Raw genomic sequence first — 21,561 nt, 5'->3', positions numbered from 1 at the left:
AATTTATATTTTTGAGTGATTTTCGGGAGTAAAAAGTAGACACAATATCCCATATCAACAATTCTTCTTAGATTTTCATGAAAATTTGTTTTTGTATGGTGTAAATTTAAAATAAAACAAGTAAGGAAGTATGGTCGGTCAAGCCCGACCATATAATACCCTACACTAAGTAAAAGAGCAAAAACATTTTTCTTTTAAAATTTCAATAATTTATATTTTTGAGTGATTTTCGGGAGCGGGGGGCTATGACCAATTAGGGACCGATCACCATGAAATTAGGTTGTGTGATTTATGTCTATATTAAAGTTAACTATGTTGAATTTTGTGTGTGTACCAACATTTTTAAGCGATTTATTCACGTTAAAGTGATTTTCGGAAGCGGGTCTGTATGGGAGCTATGACTAATTATGGACCGATCGTAACAAAATTTGGTGACATGAATTTTGTGTATATAAAACTTATTTGGAGCGGAATTTGTGGAGATACATATATAAATTAAACATTTATGACCGATAAAGTCCAATTTCGGGAGGACATTTGTATGGGGGCTAGGTGAAATAGTGGACCGATTTCAGCCAGTTTCAATAGGCTTGGTCCTTGAACCGAAAAAATAATATGTATCAAATTTAATCGAAATATCTTCAAAATTGCGACCTGTACTCTGCGCACAAGGTTTACATGGACAGCCAGCCAGCCGACCAGACGGACATCGTTTAATCGACTCAGAAAGTAATTCTAAGTCGATCGGTATACTTTACTTGTAAAAAATTATATTTACTAGGATCGCCTGGTGGTCAAAATTCGACCACTAATAACAAAATTATACAGTTACAAATACACGTGTATTTAGATGTACATAAACATGTTGTTGTTGTTTTTCAAGCAAATTTAAACCGCTTTTTAACACTTTTATGGAAAGAATTTTAAAAAAAATTTATATTGTGCACATCTAGAGAAAATAATCTTTTAAACCATATAGGTTTCATCAATATTGGTGGACAATAACATACTTAAAAGTGTACCACAAAAAAACGTGTGGCCTATTTATATATAAGATACCCTACACCACCATAGTGGGGAGGGTATTATGCGTTTGTTCAGATGTTTGTAATGCCCAAAAATATCAGTCTAACACCCACCTTAAAGTATACCGATCGACTTAGAATCACTTGCTGAGTCGATTAAACGATGTCCGTCCGTCCGTCTGGTCGGCTGGCTGGCTGTCCATGTAAACCTTGTGCGCAGAGTACAGGTGGCAATTTTGAAGATATTTCGATCAAATTTGGTACATATTATTTTTTCGGCCCAAGGACCAAGCCTATTGAAACTGGCTGAAATCGTTCCATTATTTCACCAAGCCCCCATACAAATGTCCTTCCGAAATTGGACTTTATCGGTCATAAATGTTTAATTTATAAATGTATCTCCACAAAATTCATGGCACCAAATTTTGTTACGATCGGTCCATAATTAGTCATAGCTCCCATATAGACCCGCTTCCGAAAATCACTTTAACGTGCATAAATCGCTTAAAAATGTTGGTATACTCACAAAATTCAACATAGTAAACTTTCATATAGACACAAATCACACGACCTAATTTCATGGTGATCGGTCCATAATTGGTCATAGCCCCCATATAAGGCCCACTTCAGAAAATCACTCAAAAATATAAATTATTGAAATTTTAAAAGAAAAATGTTTTTGCTCTTTTACTTAGTGTAGGGTATTATATGGTCGGGCTTGACCGATTAATTTACAAAATTTAAAGACTGTAATACCCACAGATTACCATGCTTCATTCTATTGTATAGTATAATTTAAACCTGTGAAAATCCAGGAAAGCTTAATTAAACTTGTAGATGCTCTCTTTGTGTATCCATATTTGTAATTCTATAATTTCCCAATTTTTTCGCTTCATGCTCGATAGGGTTTAAGTCTGGCTATTGAGCTGCCGCGGAGAATATCAGAGCAGCCATTCTTGAATAGAGTTTGCATTCTACCATCAATAAAGGCCAAATATCCAAGTCCAGCTGCTCCTATTGCACCATAAACCATCACATTGCCACCCTCATGCTTTACAGTTGGAGACAAATTTAGGAACAAGTCAAGATCCGAGTAACTGTTTATCCTTTTTAATTTTTTCTGTATTACTGGCTTTCGACCGCTTGAAGGGACTTTAAACTCTGGGGTGTATCGAACACAGGCTTCGCTAAAATCACTTTTTCTAAAGTACTGTCATATAAATTCAAAAATACATTTTTGGTTCATAATGCTAAATACCATATTATATATCATATTAAAGGTATTTTGAAGCACTATTTAATGATACCCTTAATGATCAGATTATTTTCCAAATATATGAGAAATGTACTATTAGAGGCAGTTTAAGACCCTTACTTCTTTATAATCTACCGGCCATGAGTGTGTGATTTTTGCTATTGTACTGATGACTAGTTATTACAATTCAATAATTTGTATTGTTTTAAATATATTAAGTTTAGTTTTAATATTTCTTCATTTAAATTAAGAAATTTACAGATTTTACCAAAAAGAGGACATTTGCCTATAGTCGGCACTGATTTTCCACTGCTGAAATTGTACATATAACCTTGATTTTTAGAGTACATATTTATAAAGCTAAATTGATCTTTTTTAATACATAATTGCCATTATTCTTATTTATTTGAGTTTTAATAAAACAAAAATGCCGACTACTGGTACATGCCGGACTTAGGAGCACTTACCCTATATTGACTTGAAATTCCTATAACGTTTTAGATTCGTCTCTAAAAAGAACAGTTTTCCAGAATTCCACGCCTTTTCTTTTGAATTTATTTTGCCAATTCTAATATCTGTCGTCTATTTTTTTCACTAATTAGTGTTTTTTTCGTAAAGTACTTTTTGGATGAACGGGCTTTTCCGAAGTATTAGCGAGATCATGCGCCAATTTTGGGGCGCTACCCTTGGGTTTTTGTGTACTTATCTGAGGATGTGGCAAACATCTGGATTAGAAAGCTGTTTTGATATTCTTATGATGTTCTGAACACTTGAAAATGGTATATTCAATTATTTTCCTATTTCTCGATATAATTTTTTTGTCTTTAAAATGCTTAATTATTAAATATTTTACACTTGTTTCAATTTCTTTTTCTTGCTCTCCTGAAAACTTTTATTTTTTAAGATATATTTTCTATATTTTGATATAAAAAGTTTATCTTTTGGATTCCAGCAATACTATGAAATATTGTTGCTTTATGGAGGTCTTCTTTTGCAATTTTAAATAATAAAAAATCGATTGAAATAATACTTAAAAATGTACACACATCTGTACATACAAATTTCACCAACTCTGAGGTTATTAGTTGAACAACAACAAATCAGCAAACAAAAACAATAACAACATTAATTGTCTATACTAAAAAAAACACACACACAACAGGCATACAGTGAGAGAGAGAGAAAGAGAGCGGGAGAGCTTGAGTAGAAAAGTTGTTCAGTTTCGTTAAGTTTTTTTTTTAGCAGCTACTTACTTGTGTGTGTGTGAGAATTTGTTCGTTACATTTCGTTTTCGCTTTGTTTAATTTTATTTTTCGTTTGTTTATTTCGTCTTTCGTTGGCTGGCAATTGAATGTTTGTGCTTGAAACGCAGTTGGACGAAACGAGTTTAGTTGAGCGAAAAATTCCAAACGCAATGGATGTACATCAGAGGTTCGCAAAAATAAATCCTCTCACCAATACACTTACTCTCACCAACACATTCAATTCTTTATTTTATTCAGTGCACCTACAAACACACAAATACAAAAACTGAAAAAATAAAGAAAAAGTCATACACCAGTGCTCATGCGTATTCCTAGTTGTCTCGTTGAGTGGACAACGACTACTAAAATGTAAGAGCGTAAGAATACGTGTGATTTGATTCTGCACAATTGTGCTATGGGCTGCGCATTACTGATGTACATCGTTTAATTGCTGAAGTATATAAGAGGCCCGCTCTGTGGAATGTGCTTCATGGGGACCATAAGGGCCGTCACTGTATACCCAAACTGTGGCAAGAGGTTGCACAAAATGTGGGGATTGATGGTAGGTTTTTTTTATTTTTTGGAAACAACAAACTTCTTTAATATTAATTATTTTGTTTACTTTATATTTTACTAATTCTTTGTCGTCATTTCATTTGCTGCTGTTTGCAATTACTATGTGTGCGTGTGAATATAACTGTTTGTGTATTGTGCTGATGTTACTTTACAGTTGATCAATGCAAACGCAAGTGGAAAAATTTACGCGATGCTTATCGTGCCGAAGTCAGACGCTCAGAACGTCGCATTGAGCGAGATAAATTAATTGGTGAATACGATCCCAATACCAACTACAACAGCAAGTGGGTCTATTTTGCCAGCATGAGTTTCATTGGTGACAACAGACAATGCGCCTCTTATAATGTGGAGCATGAAAATACCAACTCGAATTCAAATGATAACAATCATGATAATGAGCATTTTAATGACAGCATATACAATGATGACAATTACCATAGTGTGTATGATATTAAGCTAGAACCCAGTCACGATAATATGGAGCAAGAATTAAATCATTTAGCTGATGGTCGGACAGCGGATGAGGAAGATGATACTGCCAATGATATGCTCTTTGAAGAATTTCAAAATATAGCCACACCGCAAGCGGCCAGACGTTTATCGGCCACGCTTTCAATGAACAATCCCCTGGAGCGTAACTCTCCACCACAACAAGTGCATCAAACGGCACCTACTGCAAAATCTCCCAACTGTAAATGTTCGAAACGCAGCGATGATCAAGTACATTTCTTGCAAGATCTGGGCCGAGAGGAACAAAAGCTAATGAAATCCACCCGACAAGATATAACACGTTCCAGTAAACTAGATCATGTTGGTGACTCTGACTATAATTTCTTGGTTAGTTTTCTGCCACAAATGAAGAAAATGTCCGAATTGCAAAATCTTCAGTTTCGTGCTAGAATGTGTGACATGGTGTTGAATATTTTGGCACCCTCGGTTGCTGCACTGGACATTCGAAACACTAGTGCGATCGAGCCGTTAACGGATAATTCTGCTCAGCTAACATCCAGCGTGAATACGATTAATTCTACAAGTTGTAATAATTTAAATTGACAATTTCTTATTTACATATATGGAAATATATATGATATTTTTAAATTATTTTTATGGTGGTTTGTTTTTAAGTATTTTTTTGTATTTAATTTAGTTAAATGTAAATAAATTATAACAAAATGATTTTTTAGATGTAAAGAAAATGTTGTCGGCTTTTGAATATACATATCATCAGAGAGACCTAACGTCTTCTACAGCAGGAGAGAGGCATCTTGTGAAGAAATAGTGGGCGAGTGTTTGAAAGAATTTTGGCGCTATTAGGGCTATCCTGAGAATGTATTCCGGGGAACAGTTGCTTTATGTCCACAAAGTTACAGAGTAAAGGTTCAGCAAAAAGGATTATCGAATAACCAATAGTGAAAAGTAAAATTTTTTAAAGGGTCCCCTTAAGAAGGAAATAGTTAGGTCTAGAGATGAGCAGCCTAATTAATAAAGTCGAATAGATTGGGTGTTTCCAAGTAGATGTCATTGATCGAAATGAACCAGATAAAAGGATCAGCATCAGGGTGGTAAAGTAAAGTTAAGTTCGGTATCAATATATTATCGACATAATAATTTGTCAACCTCAGAGTACTTTTCATACTATTATACATACGATTTTCTATAGAAAATACTTTAGCGAAAAATTATTGAGTCTTTAGGATTGCTTCAGTTTGCCATGTCTCTGGAATATTACTACTACAGTACTTTTGAATATAAAACAAGTAAGAGAGCTATATTCGCTATATACCCTTCACCAAATTATACTTCAAAATAAAAAATTTAAATATTTTTAAGTGAACAATATTTTCAAATTGTTTTTTTAAATTTTAAAATTTTAAAATTTTTTAAATTAAAATTTTTTTTTATTTTTTTGAATTTAAATTTTTTTTTGTTTTTTAAATTTTTGTTGTTGAAAAAAAAATTCGCGTTAAAAAATATTTTTTCCGATTTTGACCCATTGTAGGTCCAACTTACTATGGTCTTATATACGTCATTGCAAAGGTCTTTGAAATATCTATCATTAGATATCGATATTGTCTATATTAATGACTTAGTAATCCAGATATAGGTAAAAAATAGGTCAAAAATCGAGGTTGTCCTGGTTTTTTCCTCATATCTCAGCCATTTGTGGACCGATTTTGCTGATTTTAAATAGCAAACTTCTCGAAAGCATGTCTGACAGAATTATTGAAGATTTGGATCCCGAAGATATCAGGGGTCTTCAGAAAATTGATTTCAACAGACAGACGAACATGGCTTAATCGACTCCGTGATAATCCAACATTCAGATACAGAAAAGCGTTTTTACATATTCACTTGTATTTTAAAGGAGAACTATCCTGAACGGTAACATTTCCCGTAGCAAAAAACAACCGAAATGTTCGATCAGGGAATTTTGAGATTAAAAATCGGCTTAAAATAGATTTTTTATGAAAATGTCTCCACTGATATATTACTGTTAGTACTTTGACTATGTCAATGAGTTATCAGGCTTCTGACGAATACTTTCGAAAAGATCGGAAACTCTTTTTATGGAGTTATGGGGATATAGGTACCAGGATTGTGAGTAATATTTTCAATACGATCTGTAGCCAGACTAGAACACATTGTCACATGGTACAAGATGGGATAGGCGGTAAATACTTCCAAACCATATAATTTCATATTAGAGCTTTATTATCTAAGGGATGTATATACAGTGAGCCTCAAAAGAGAGTAAACACCACAAAATTATTTGATTTTTTTGACCCTCTAACCCGCAAGAGTGCCTCAAGGCATGCATTACAAAACACACCAATTATCTCAAAAAGTAATTGTATATTTATACCCTTCAGCTTCGTGAGAAGGGTATATATAAGTTTGTCATTCCGTTTGTAATTTCTACATTTTTCATTTCCGACCCTATAAAGTATATATATTCTGGATCCTTATAGATAGCGGAGTCGATTAAGCCATGTCCGTCTGTCTGTCTGTCCGTCTGTCTGTTGAAATCAATTTTCTGAAGGCCCCAGATATCTCCGGGATCCAAATCTTCAACAATTCTGTCAGACATACTTTCGAGAATTTTGCTATTTAAAATCAGCAAAATCCGTCCATAAATAACGGAGATATGAGCAAAAATCCGAGACAACCTCTGAAAATTTCATCAAAAAACACAATGTATTGCATGCTTTGACAAAAAAACAACAAAACGTATGCTTGGGTGTGCAATCTTTGTGTATTTGGTTTTTTTTTGTTTTTTGTTTCTTTTGGCGTTGTTGTTGTTTTTTATACAACTAAACGTTTGTTTGGTTGTGTGTTGGTTTTTTTGACAAAAAATCAACAAATCGTATGTTTGAATGTGCATGCTTTGCGTATTTTGATTCTTTTGGCGTTGTTGTTGTTTTTTATACAATTAAACGTATGTTTGGATGTGTGTTGGTTTCATTGCCTTGCGTATTTTGTTTTTTCTTTTGGTGTTTTGTTTCGTTTGGCGTTGTTGTTGTTTTTTGTGTTCTTGATAAATTTAGGATGCTGTACGCTGAAAGTGGGCAATGTACATACATATATACTAATTATAAAAAATAATAATGCATCCACAACAAATGTGAAGGGTATATAAGATTCGGCATAGCCGAATATAGCACTCTTACTTGTTTTTTTTAACATTTCCCTCGAAGTTCTAAATGCATTCTGACTTTTAGTTTTTGTTCTGTCAGCTGTTTTGTGAGTGATGTCATAATTTTAGCACGTGAAATTTTGTGTGTAATTTTTTTTTTAAATCAAAGTTTCACTAACTTTTAGTCGCCCGATCTATTCGATATATTTTTCAATAAAATCGTATTATAATAATTGTTTTTTTACATCTAAACCGGCAACAATGTCCTAAGGCACTCTTCACCTTTTTGCACCTGGTTCCAATTAAGTCAATTAAGATTTAAAAGTTTCGGTTTGTTGGAGATTGAGTTGAGTAATAGATTTGGTTCTAAAAAAAATATTTAAGTCGGACTATAATGATTTTCATGATCTTAAAAAAATCGAAACATTCACTGGTGTTTACTCATTTTTGAGGCAAAACCGATCATTCTTAAAAGCACAGCAGCTACTTTAATAGTAAATTTGTTGAGAGAGCAGTTTATGACGTCGACGGTTATATAGAGCAAGGATTCTATACAAAATATACGCTGGCGGCATTTTAAATTATAGAAGGGGCCTTTAATATTATTTAAACTAGGGCGATCAGGGATGAACTCGAGAGACTTGGAGTAAAAGATTAATTCTTTCCCACCATCAGTGATATCATGCAAAGTGATCTCTCTTAGTGGGTCAAAATCAAAGGACTAAGTGTCAATTACCAACAGGCCGAACGTGTTGTCTGCGAAATTCTAGAGCTCTTTAACGCCGCTTGGCTATCCTAAAAACCTCAATATTACACAGGAACCCGCAAATTGAGTTATATTTGTGAGTTATTTCCTCTGGTATTGCATGAACATTTGGCTATCAAAAATATGTCATTGGATACAGCATAATCTACCTATTGTCAGGTGGTTCAATGATATAAAGAAAAATCTTTCAGGGAGGTCCATATAAGGTGAATAATTACTGTTTTAAGACCGAAACTAAATAGAAGTCGAGAGTATAGTTTTCCCAATAGCATAAAAGCAGCTCAAACAATCCCTCCATCGAAACATATGGATTCCGAGCCAAACGAAATGCTGATCTTTTGAGGCCAGGAACGAATACTTGTATACTCTGTTACAAAGTGAAGCGTATACCAGAGAGATCATTCTGCATCGATCGAAACAAATAGTTGTCGAAAGGGGCATCATCTGGACTATAAAACTTCCCGAACACTTCATTCTAAATACTTTTTTACAGGTATTGCAACATGTGATGGAATATTATGGTTTCATGTCTGGCCGCGTGTCCAAATCACCACTTCTGAACCGAACAAACCATCTCCCGCACGTTGAAACCGATGGAACACACCCACCTTTCTCGTAAAGTATGGATTCCGAGCCAAAAGAACTGCTCATCTTTTGAGGCCAAGAACGAATCAACATGTGGCAGAACGTTGTGGTGATTTGGCGTTGTGAGGATTCAAACAATTCAGTTAGCTTCCACCAAATACAGAGCATTACCTTAGCGCAATGGATATTTGCCTTGGTTGTCGATTCGGATGTTTGGTCGGGTTTCACATACAATCTCTTACGCTTCGGGTTATCGTAATCGATCCATTTTTAATCACGTTCAAGCGGAATTTCAGACATACAAATTCGTCATTCAAGATCTCTCAGTTTCACTTTGTATGGTATCCATTTTCACTGGTTTTGGATAAATCCAGCTGTTGAGTAGCTCGTTGCTGTTTGAGTAGCTCCCAATGCTTTTTCTAGCTCTTGTTGAGTTTTTCAAAAATCTTCTTGGAGTAATGAATCCAATTATTGGTCTTCTAACTTTTTTGGCTGGCCTGGACGATCTTCCATGTCAAAATCACCTCTTCTGAACCGAACAAACCATCTCCCACACGTTGATACCGATGGATCACATTCACCATAAGCTTCGGAGAAAGAAGCAAAGCAAAAATTACTGCATTTTTAAGTCATACATTCAATATATACCCCCATTCATCACTTTTGGTGGTGGAGGGTATAAGAAGACCCCGCCCCTAACTGCTAATCCAGATTTTAAGGTTTTCTCTAAAGGTGCCACAACAAATACTGACCACAAACAAATATATTTTGTCGGCTTTTCATAAAATTATCTTAGAGATTTAACAAAGACATTTGTCGACATTAAACAACAAAAGATGCTGAAAAATATAAATAGCATTTGCATCTAATGAATTGAAAATGTTTAAGGGGAAAACCCTTTTTTCCCAATACATAAAAGACACTTGCACAAACAAATACTAAATGATTGAAATTCCTCAAAAGTCACATGAAAACCCAAACAAAAAAATCCAATAAATGAACAACAAGTGTTTGCACGATCGACACGAGAAACATCCCAGAATATTTCTATAGCGAAAAGAAATATGCAGATAATTCTTTTAAAATTAATAGAGTTTCTTTCTAAATAGATATTGCGGACGGATGGATGATGGTTTGGTTTAACAAAGCGACAGTGTGCGCATTAACAAAATTATGTGAATTTTAACACCTGAACGTTAAAGAATGCAGCACAGCTAACAATGAAGATGCATGTGGCATGTTGCACTTGTGCAAATAAACACACACACAAAAACTCACAAGAAGGCAAGACAACAGCAGCAGCTACAACGAGACAAAATGCATGTTTAAAAGGTGAACATGATGATAATGATGAAGATGATTAAGCAGCCTCAACAATGTGTTAAAGATGTTAAATTTGCATTTAACCCAAAAATGGCAAAGCGAACAACAACAAAACAAAAGTTACACGGGTATTTCTATTTTTATTAAATCTTGTCTTTATTATCATAACGTTGATGGTAACATAGGTAGAACGTCAACTTGACTGAATGACTGCAAAGATAGTCAGGCAAACCAGGCAGCTTAGACACAAACGATATGGTATAATATGATGGTGTATCATCATGGGTTGGGAATTTATAGGAATTTAACATGGCATTAAAGATGAAAAAATAAAACAACAAAACTTCAGTTATGGTTGACTAAAGGTATGCGAAACATTATTAACACTTTTATGGTTAGTTAATGATTTGTTTTGTTTTATTTTGTTCTTTTCTATTCTTTTCTCTTAGTGGCAAGTATGTGGTAGTAAGTAGAGTCTTTGGTAAAAAGACATTTTACCGACATTTGTACACTAGAAATAATATTGTAGTGAATTCTGTTTCAACAGATTTATACCCTTGACCAAGAGTGAAAAAAAGCAGGCGCGGATCCAGTGGGGTGAAAAAAAGGAAATTTCTCAATATGGATATCTAATGATACATATTTCAAACATCTTTGCAGTGGCGTATATAAGGCCAAAGTAAGTCGGACCTACAATGGATCAAAATTGGGAAAAATATTTTTACTCAGAATTCTTTTTACAAACTAATTTGTTTTGTTACATATAAAATTTTTTTCATTTATAATTTTAAAAATAAATAAAAAAATAAACAATAACTTCGGGTTATTGTAAAAATTATTTTCTTTTGTAGCGTTCAAACTTTATTTCGTCATTCAAACTCTATCGGCTTTAATTCGTATGGTACATAATTTCCCTTCTTTTGAATGAATACTGCTGCTCGCAAAAGTTTGAAATTGCTTCTTGAGTAGCTCCCAATGATTTTGCGAGTTCTTATAATATTCATGGTGTAATGCCTGCAATTCTTTGTCTTCCGTGTTAAAATTAGTACTTCCGATGGAACACATTCACCATAAAGCAAAACTTCCCGCATATGACGCTTTGTTGGCGCAAAATTCGACGCAAAAAATAATATGTTGTTTACACTATAATGTTAAATAACTAAGTGAGAATAAATTACAGATATGTACCCTTCAAAATTACATATAACAGCGTTTAAAAGATATGCCACCTTTTGTAAATCCCGAATTTTTAAGTCAGACATCCACTATTTCTATATTTTGTGTATAACACTATTTTCTATAGAACATTTTATGTATAACAGTATTTCCTATAAAAATCTGGTGTATGACAGTATTTTCCATAGAAAAGTTTGTGTATAACAATATTTTCTATATAAAATATTGTGTATAACAGTATTTTCTATTGAAAATCTTGTGTATAACAGTTTTTCCATAAAAAATATTGTGTATAACAATATTTTCTATAGAAAAATATGTGTATACCACTATTTTCTATAAAAAATCTTGTGTTTAACAGTTTTTCCATACAAAATCTTGTGTATAGCTGTTTTTCTATAGAAAATCTTGTGAATACCAATATTTTCTATAGAAAATCTTGTGAATACCTTGTGAATATCTTGTGTTTAACAGTTTTTCCATAAAAAATCTTGTGTATAGCTGTTTTTCTATAGAAAATCTTGTGAATACCACTGTTTTCTGAAGAAACTCTTGTGAATACCACTATTTTCTATAGAAACTCTTGTGAATACCACTATTTTCTATAGAAAAGTGTGTGTATAACAGTATTTTCTATAGAAAATTGTGTGTATAACAGTATTTTCTATAGAAAATTGTGTGTATAACAGTATTTTCTATAGAAAATTGTGTGTATAACAGTATTTTCTATAGAAAATTGTGTGTATAACAGTATTTTCTATAGAAAATTGTGTGTATAACAGTATTTTCTATAGAAAATTGTGTGTATAACAGTATTTTCTATAGAAAATTGTGTGTATAACAGTATTTTCTATAGAAAATTGTGTGTATAACAGTATTTTCTATAGAAAATTGTGTGTATAACAGTATTTTCTATAGAAAATTGTGTGTATAACAGTATTTTCTATAGAAAATTGTGTGTATAACAGTATTTTCTATAGAAAATTGTGTGTATAACAGTATTTTCTATAGAAAATTGTGTGTATAACAGTATTTTCTATAGAAAATTGTGTGTATAACAGTATTTTCTATAGAAAATTGTGTGTATAACAGTATTTTCTATAGAAAATTGTGTGTATAACAGTATTTTCTATAGAAAATTGTGTGTATAACAGTATTTTCCAGAGAAAATCTTGTGTATAACAGTATTTTCCAGAGAAAATCTTGTGTATAACAGTATTTTCCAGAGAAAATCTTGTGTATAACAGTATTTTCCAGAGAAAATCTTGTGTATAACAGTATTTTCCAGAGAAAATCTTGTGTATAACAGTATTTTCCAGAGAAAATCATGTGTATAACAGTATTTTCCAGAGAAAATCTTGTGTATAACAGTATTTTCCAGAGAAAATCTTGTGTATAACAGTATTTTCCAGAGAAAATCTTGTGTATAACAGTATTTTCCAGAGAAAATCTTGTGTATAACAGTATTTTCCAGAGAAAATCTTGTGTATAACAGTATTTTCCAGAGAAAATCTTGTGTATAACATTATTTTCTATAGAAAATCTTGTGTATAACAGTATTTTCCAGAGAAAATCTTGTGTATAACATTATTTTCTATAGAAAATCTTGTGTATAACAGTATTTTCTATAGAAAATCTTGTGTATAACAGTATTTTCTATAGAAAATCTTGTGTATAACAGTATTTTCTATAGAAAATCTTGTGTATAACAGTATTTTCTATAGAAAATCTTGTGTATAACAGTATTTTCTATAGAAAATCTTGTGTATAACAGTATTTTCTATAGAAAATCTTGTGTATAACAGTATTTTCTATAGAAAATCTTGTGTATAACAGAATTTTCTATAGAAAATCTTGTGTATAACAGTATTTTCTATAGAAAATCTTGTGTATAACAGTATTTTCTATAGAAAATCTTGTGTATAACAGTATTTTCTATAGAAAATCTTGTGTATAACTGAATTGTCAATGGAAAATCTTGTGTATAACTGAATTTTCAATGGAAAATCGTGTGTATAACTGAATTTTCAATGGAAAATCGTGTGTATAACTGAATTTTCAATGGAAAATCGTGTGTATAACACAATTTAAAAAAAGCATGTAATCAAAACTCTGATTTTTTCGCAGTGTACTTCCGTATAGATTCTTACGTGTTTGCATTTTTTTTTTTTTTTTTTATTTCTTTAGTACCAAAACATGGGATTAGCATAAAAGTGCGAAATTACACACGTTACTTTATGTTTTCTATAAAAGTTCCGCTTTAAATTATAAACCTGTACTACAAAGGAAACTAACAAAAAAATAACCCACCAACAATTGCAGCTCAAAATGCTGCAGTAAATAAACACAAATTCAAAACAAATCTACAACAGAGTTTTGAAATGTATGGCAACAAGCAGCATGCTACATGCTGGGCCTTTGTCATGCTGCACTTGCAAACAACACAAAATAGTGTATCGGGACACTTGTGTTTAAAACACATTCATGCACTAGTTTACAAAGAACGTATGTAGTAATAATGCAAGTGTTTCTCATTAAAACAGGATGTCATAAAACAGCATTTGGTCATAAAACTACACATCTTAAAAGTGGCACAGCATAGAAAAAAAAACTAAAATTATGCACGTGCGTAACTAAATTAATTAAAATGGTTTTCAAGACTCCAATAATGGTTAAGGGAAAAAGTAAATGTTCAAATCTAATATGCATTTTGTTAAAGTATTCAAAATACTTGTTGCTTTTAATTGGAATTTACTTTTCTCTCCTACCCAATATTTATTACTGTGGATACATTCCATACTTGAAATAGAACTGCTTCAATTACTGAGCGAAATTTAGTTTAACGTTTTTTGTTGAGTTGGTGTGTTTGTCAGTACAAAAAAAAAAATTGTGCTAAAAATTGGTCACGTCCAATATGTTTGTGCTATTTTTTTGTTTGTTTGCTCTTTTTTTCAGTTTGCGGTTGCATTGCAGTTGCAATTTTATGTGACAATTTCTTACTTTTCTTTTTTATTAATTGCTTGCAATGCTGGCAAACTGAATGAAAAACATGCTCAATTAAATTAAGCGTGCAACACATACTGTACGTTTGCCTAATTGACAGTGGAGCAAAAGAGGTATAAAATTTGGTTAATAAATCCACTTGGGGAAGTTTTGTTTGTACTTCTAGGAACAGTGTATTTTCAAAATTCTAGAATGCAAGGGTTTTAGAATCGACTTATGTTAAATCGATTTAACTATTTCAATGAAATCTGGCACATAAATAAAGCAAATGAACGTTTTACATTCCATAATAAATATTTGACGCTTTTAAAAAATAAACAAGTAAGAGAGCTATATTCGGCTTTGCTCTTCACCAAATTACACGTTAAAATACGTAAACGTTTTAAAGAATTTATTTTTTTTATTATTAGTGGAACAAATTTTATGTCAAAAAAAATTTTTAAATTTATTTTTAAATTATTTTTTTAAATTATAGTGAAAAATAAATTCAGGCTAAAAAATATTTTTCCCTGACTTAAGAAAAAAAGATTTTTTTCCCGTAATTTTGAATTTTTTTTAAAATTTTATTTTTTGAATTTTTTAAAAAATATATTTCCCGATTTTGACCAATTGTAGGTCCAACATACTATATACAGCCTTATATAAATCGTTGCAATGGACATTTATCATTAGATATCCATATTGTCTATATTAATGACTTAGTAATCCAGATATAGATCAAAAATAGGCCAAAAATCGAGGTTGTCCCGGTTTTTTCCTCATATCTCAGCCATTTGTGGGCCGATTTTTCGAATTTAAATATAAACCGAGCCGAAAGAATTGCCGATATATTGATGTATAAATCATTTTTGTAAGTAATAATGTCCGATCGGTTGGGAACCAATTCGTTTGTCACAATGAAGCTGTTTTCTCTGTGTACCAAATTTTGTGACATTGTTTTTATTGACCCTAAGTCTACACCTCCGAATAAGGTAAAGTCGTGTCAAATAAGGATTTAATTATGGAATCACCAAGAATCATTTGTGCTTAAAGCCAGTTATTCACAACATGTGAAACGCCATTTGATTTGTAAATTGCTGAATGGCAACTTTCTGGAAAGCTCTGGAAAGTACCAAAAGTTTAAGAAGTTATATGTTTATATAGGTAAAGCATGACTTTCTTATTTGTTTTTAAAAATAAATTTCCTTCGTTATTATCTCTAATATGCAGTTCTGTCATAAAAAATGTCAATCTAACAACAGTATGTCTCCTAAAAAAGTGATTGTTGTTCAAACGTTCTGTTTTAATTACTTCAATCCTTAGCTACAAATTATTAGTTTTCTTTTTTTATGAGCACGCCTTGAAATTTGTAAAGTTCATTAGGTCTACTAGTAAAATTATTTTGCTGTGAGACCTTTGTCATGTTAAGTGTTAAAAAATATTTAAAACTACAAGCATACTACAGCAATGTGACGATATAATAATGTTTTCATTTCATTTGTTGTTTGTAAATATTAAACATGAAACATTTGTATAGATTTGGACCACTTTCAAGAAATTTTTGACACTAAATAGGACTAAAAACTATTATATACAAAATGTTCTGTAGAAAATACTATTATACCCATTTTTTCTATTGAAAAAACTGTTATACACAAAATTTTCTATAGAGAATATAGTTTTACACAAGATTTTATATAGAAAGAACTGTTACAGACAAGATTTTATAAATAAACTACTGTTACAGACAGGATTTTATAAAGAAACTACTGTTACAGACAAGGTGTTCTATAGAAAAGACTGTTACAGACAAGGTGTTCTATAGAAAAGACTGTTACAGACAAGGTGTTCTATAGAAAAAACTGTTACAGATAAGATTTTCTATAGAAAAGACTGTTACAGACAAGATTTTCTATAGAAAATACTGTTACAGACAAGATTTTCTATAGAAAATACTCTTGCAGACAAGATTTTCTATAGAAAATACTCTTGCAGACAAGATTTTCTATAGAAAATACTCTTGCAGACAAGATTTTCTATAGAAAATACTCTTGCAGACAAGATTTTCTATAGAAAATACTCTTGCAGACAAGATTTTCTATAGAAAATACTCTTGCAGACAAGATTTTCTATAGAAAATACTCTTGCAGACAAGATTTTCTATAGAAAATACTCTTGCAGACAAGATTTTCTATAGAAAATACTCTTGCAGACAAGATTTTCTATAGAAAATACTCTTGCAGACAAGATTTTCTATAGAAAATACTCTTGCAGACAAGATTTTCTATAGAAAATACTCTTGCAGACTAGATTTTCTATAGAAAATACTCTTGCAGACAAGATTTTCTATAGAAAATACTCTTGCAGACAAGATTTTCTATAGAAAATACTCTTGCAGACAAGATTTTCTATAGAAAATACTCTTGCAGACAAGATTTTCTATAGAAAATACTCTTGCAGACAAGATTTTCTATAGAAAATACTCTTGCAGACAAGATTTTCTATAGAAAATACTCTTGCAGACAAGGTGTTCTATAGAAAAGACTGTTACAGACAAGATTTTCTATAGAAAATACTGTTACAGACAAGATTTTCTATAGAAAATACTGTTACAGACAAGATTTTCTATAGAAAATACTGTTACAGACAAGATTTTCTATAGAAAATACTCTTGCAGACAAGATTTTCTATAGAAAATACTGTTACAGACAAGATTTTCTATAGAAAATACTGTGACAGACAAGATTTTCTATAGAAAATACTGTGACAGACAAGATTTTCTATAGAAAATACTGTTACAGACAAGATTTTCTATAGAAAATACTGTTACAGACAAGATTTTCTATAGAAAATACTGTTACAGACCAACTGTAACAGACAAGATTTTCTATAGAAAATACTGTTATGTAAAATATGGAAAAAGTATTGGGTGTATGACTTTAATTTTGAAACATTTTTACAATATAAATTTATTGAAAGTATTAACCATTGTTATCTATGACCTTTTCCCATCTATTTGGCAACAAATGGATTCCGAGCCAAAAGAACTGCTCATCTTTTGAGACAAAGAACGAATCAAGCCAATATCGGATACTCTGTTCCAAAGAAAGCATTCTGCTTCGATCGATACAAATAGTAGTCGGACTGAGCACGATCTGGCCTATAATGCGGATGAGGCAAAACTTTCCAACTACTTCTTTCTAAATAGTTTTTAACAGCTATTGCAACAAGTGACCGAGTGTTGTCATGATGGAATATTACGGTTTCATGTCTGGCGGCGTATTCTGGACGTTTTTCAACCAATACTCGCTTCAAACGAATCAATTGTGTTCTGTACAGGTTCCCTGTAATGAGTTGGTCAGATTTCAGCAGCTCATAATATATAGGACGCCGGGCTTCACATATGATCTCATACGCTTCGGGTATTGTTGCCTAAGTTGTTCGCAATGATTTTGCAAGCTCTCGTCGAGATTGACAACAATCTTCATGGAGTAATGCATCCAACTTTTTTGGCTGGCCTGGGCGATCTTTGTCTTCCGTGTCAAAATCACCACTTCTGAACCGCACAAACCATCTCTCGCACGTTGAAACCGATGGAACACATTCACCATAAGTTTTGGTGAGCAATCGATGTGCTTCAGCGGCATTTCTTTTTCAAATTAAAGAAGTCAAGCAAAACTTCCCGCATATGACGCTTTGTTCATACAAAGTTCGACCTGTTCGAAGCAAAGAAAATAACTCAATAATTAAGTGAAAATATATGACAGATATATACCCTTCAAAATAAAATATAAATTATTAAAAACATAAACAGCGTTCAAAAGATAGGCCATCTATTGTAATTCCCACATTTTTAAGTGTAATAAACCCAATATTTCTGTCATTTTCCATATTCCATAAATTTTCCTAAGAAACACCTTCCAAATTGCTATAGAGCACATTTTAAATTCTTTCAAACCGAATATTCTTAATTTTACAACATTTCTTGACGCGGTTTTTGATCTTGTTATTGTTAAACTTTAGCTGGTTGTTGTTTTTGTTGTTGTAGTGCTGTTAATGCATATTTTTCCACATTTGTGGATCCAGGTGTTTAAATGACATGACTCCTACTCCAGTGTTTGCTGGTGATGGTGGGGCTGACTGGCTGGCTGGTTGGTTGGCTGAACAAAACAATAACAACAAGTACAATTACAACAGCGACAACAATACATAAATATTGTTGTAAAAAAAAAAAAAAAATAAAAACAATTGGAGGTTGCTGCACAACAACAACAATGGCAACATATCTTTCACACACTCACATATGGGTGTAAATATGCAACTCTACAACTAGATGTATGGTTATGCATGCAACCTAGTGACAACTACAAAACCAACAATAACAAAAAATGGTAAGAATTCTTGTTGCATTGCGTTAACTGATTTCTTTTCTTACGTTTAGTTTAATGTTGTTGCTTTTGATTTTATTTAGATTCTTTTTTTTGTTTGCTTCTTTTTTTTTTAGCCTACAATAATAGTAAACGAGTCATGAGCCGGCTGAGTCGCAGGCAGGCAGACAGATACAACAGAGTCAAGCTCAAGAACACACCTTAACTTTATTGTTGTCGAATGGGGATAAAGACAAAATTTGCAACAACACGTTAAACTTCAATAAGTTCACATGTGATCAAACAAAAACCAGCCAGACATTCTATACTAAATGTTTTGTATGTTTCAGAATATCTGTCTGTCCGTATGTTGATTTCATTATTTCTAGTGCTAGCAACGATTCATCGAGAAACGACTTACATAAACTTATGGAAATGAATGTAGTCTTTCATTCCTATGTAACACTTAAATATCATTTCATCATAAATTTGACTTCTTAATATATAAATTTGGATTTTGTGCCAACAAAGCTTTATATGCGGGAAGTTTCGCTTTACTTATTTAATTTGCAAAAAAAAGTGCCGCTAAAGCACAACGATTACTTAACAAAGCTTATGGTGAATGTGTTTGACCGGTTTCAATGTGCAATAGATGGTTTGTTCTGTTCAGAAGTGGCGATTTTGACATGGAAGCCAAAAGAGTTTGAAGACTAAGAAGATTGTTGTCAAACTCAACACAAGATTGCAAAATCATTGGGAGCTACTCAAGCAGCAATTTCAAAACGTTTGCGAGCAGCAGGATTCATCCAAAAGCAGGAAAATTGGGTACCATACGAATTGAAGCTGAGAAACCTTGAAAAAAGGATCTATAACGATAACCCGAAGCCGAAGAGATCGTTTGTGAAGCCCGGCCAATCAGCCGAATCGACACCAAAGCCAAATATATATGGCGTTAAGCAAATGCTCTGTATTTGGTGGGAACAAAAGTGTCCTACCTAATGCGAGCTGCTGAAATCTGGATAGACCATCACAAGGAACGCAACCGATTCATTTGAATCATCACAACGCCAAATCATCATAACGTTCGGCCACATGTTGCAATACCTGTTAAAAAGTATTTAGAACGAAGTGGTTGGGAAGTTTTGCCTCACTTGCTTTATAGTCCAGACTTTGCCCCGTCCGACTACTATTTGTTTCGATCGATGCAGATCACTCTTTACTTCAGATGAGAGTATTCGATATAGGCTTGATTCGTTCTTTGCCTCAAAAGATGTACAGTTCCTTTGGCTCGGTATCCATATTTTAGCAGAAATATGGGTATGTTCCATTGGTTACATCGTGCGAGAGATGGTTTGTTCGGTTCAGAAGTGGTGATTTTGTCACGGAAGACAAATATCGCCCAGGCCAGCCAATAAGATTGTTGTAAAACTCAACAAGAGCTTGCAAAATCATTGGGAGTTAGTCGATCAGCAATTTCAAAACGTTTACGAGCAGCAGGATTCATCCAAAAGCATGAAAATTGGGTGCCACATGAATTGAAGTTGAGAGACCTTGACATTTTATTTTGTATATCTGAACTACTTCTTGATCGCTATAAAAGATAATCGATTTTGTACCGAATATGATGAAAAATGGATACATTACGATAACCTGAAGTGTAAGAAATCGTATGTGAAGCCCGACCAACCAGACGAATCGGCACCAAAGCCAAATATCCATGGCGATAAGGTAATGCTCTGTATTTGGCGGGAGCAAAAGGGTCCTATCTATTAAGGGCTGCTGAAATCTGACCAGACCTTTACAGGGAACCTGTACCGAACGCAACTGATTCGTTTGAAGCGAGCATTGTCCGAAAAACATCCAGAATATGCGGCCATACATGAAACCGCATATATCATCATGACGCTCAGCCACATGTTGCAATATCTGTTAAAAAGTATTTAGAATAAAGTGGTTGGGAAGTTTTGTCTCACACGCTTTAAAGTCCAGACCTTGCCAACAAGGAATATAATATACATACATATCCACCAACTAATTCAAAATCAAATTCATTTAATTCTGCTTCACACACGTCAAGTGTGTCATTAGTTTGTTGATGAGAGAGGAGGGGATATTTTAAAGATTTTCCTCTTTTTCTTCCTTTCTCTACTATAAACTCAAGACTTGCTCAAATTAGTTCATCGGGTTCAACTGGAGTGTTCCGATATTTGAGAACCCTTATCATAGAATATTTCTGTTCAAGTTAAATCCTTACTATCATCTACCGGATTATCTGTGTATAACCTCGATTACATTCTTTTAAAATCCTGCCTATATTGTTTGGCTGATTGGCTTTTTCGGATTATTGGCGATGTTGTAGCAGTTGTTCTTGTTATTGCCTGCCTGTAAAGTGTGTTCACATTTTGTCTCTTTTGTTGTTAAAGTTGAATGAGTGTTAAAACCATGAATATCGGTTCAATGTCAATTCCGATTCGTCATGGATTTTGCAGCTGTATGACTGTTTATTTTTCTTTTAGCTTTTGATTTTTTTTTATACAAAAGTTCGTTGAATTTGTTTATTTTTTATGCAATTTTCGAAAGCTGACAAAAAGCTGTTTACAAAAAATTTTATTGAAAAATACGTAAAAT

The 21,561-nt window shown here is 32.7% G+C and overlaps 1 protein-coding gene across 1 annotated transcript; it reads left to right on the top strand.

Moving 5' to 3' along the window:
- The first annotated feature begins 3,616 nt into the window (after positions 1-3,616).
- LOC135953440 (serine/threonine-protein kinase atg1-like) lies at positions 3,617-5,296 on the top strand. The gene is made up of 3 exons (XM_065503346.1): positions 3,617-3,707; positions 3,967-4,086; positions 4,255-5,296. The coding sequence occupies exons 1-3, from the start codon at positions 3,632-3,634 to the stop codon at positions 5,151-5,153; spliced, it is 1,095 nt and encodes a 364-aa protein (XP_065359418.1). The 5' UTR covers positions 3,617-3,631; the 3' UTR covers positions 5,154-5,296.
- The last annotated feature ends 16,265 nt before the right edge of the window (positions 5,297-21,561 follow it).

The sequence above is a fragment of the Calliphora vicina genome, chromosome 3 (genome assembly GCF_958450345.1).
Source record: "Calliphora vicina chromosome 3, idCalVici1.1, whole genome shotgun sequence".
NCBI lineage: Eukaryota > Metazoa > Arthropoda > Insecta > Diptera > Calliphoridae > Calliphora > Calliphora vicina.
The sequence above is the reverse complement of the archived record's forward strand: the minus strand, read 5'-3'. Positions and strand labels throughout refer to the sequence as shown.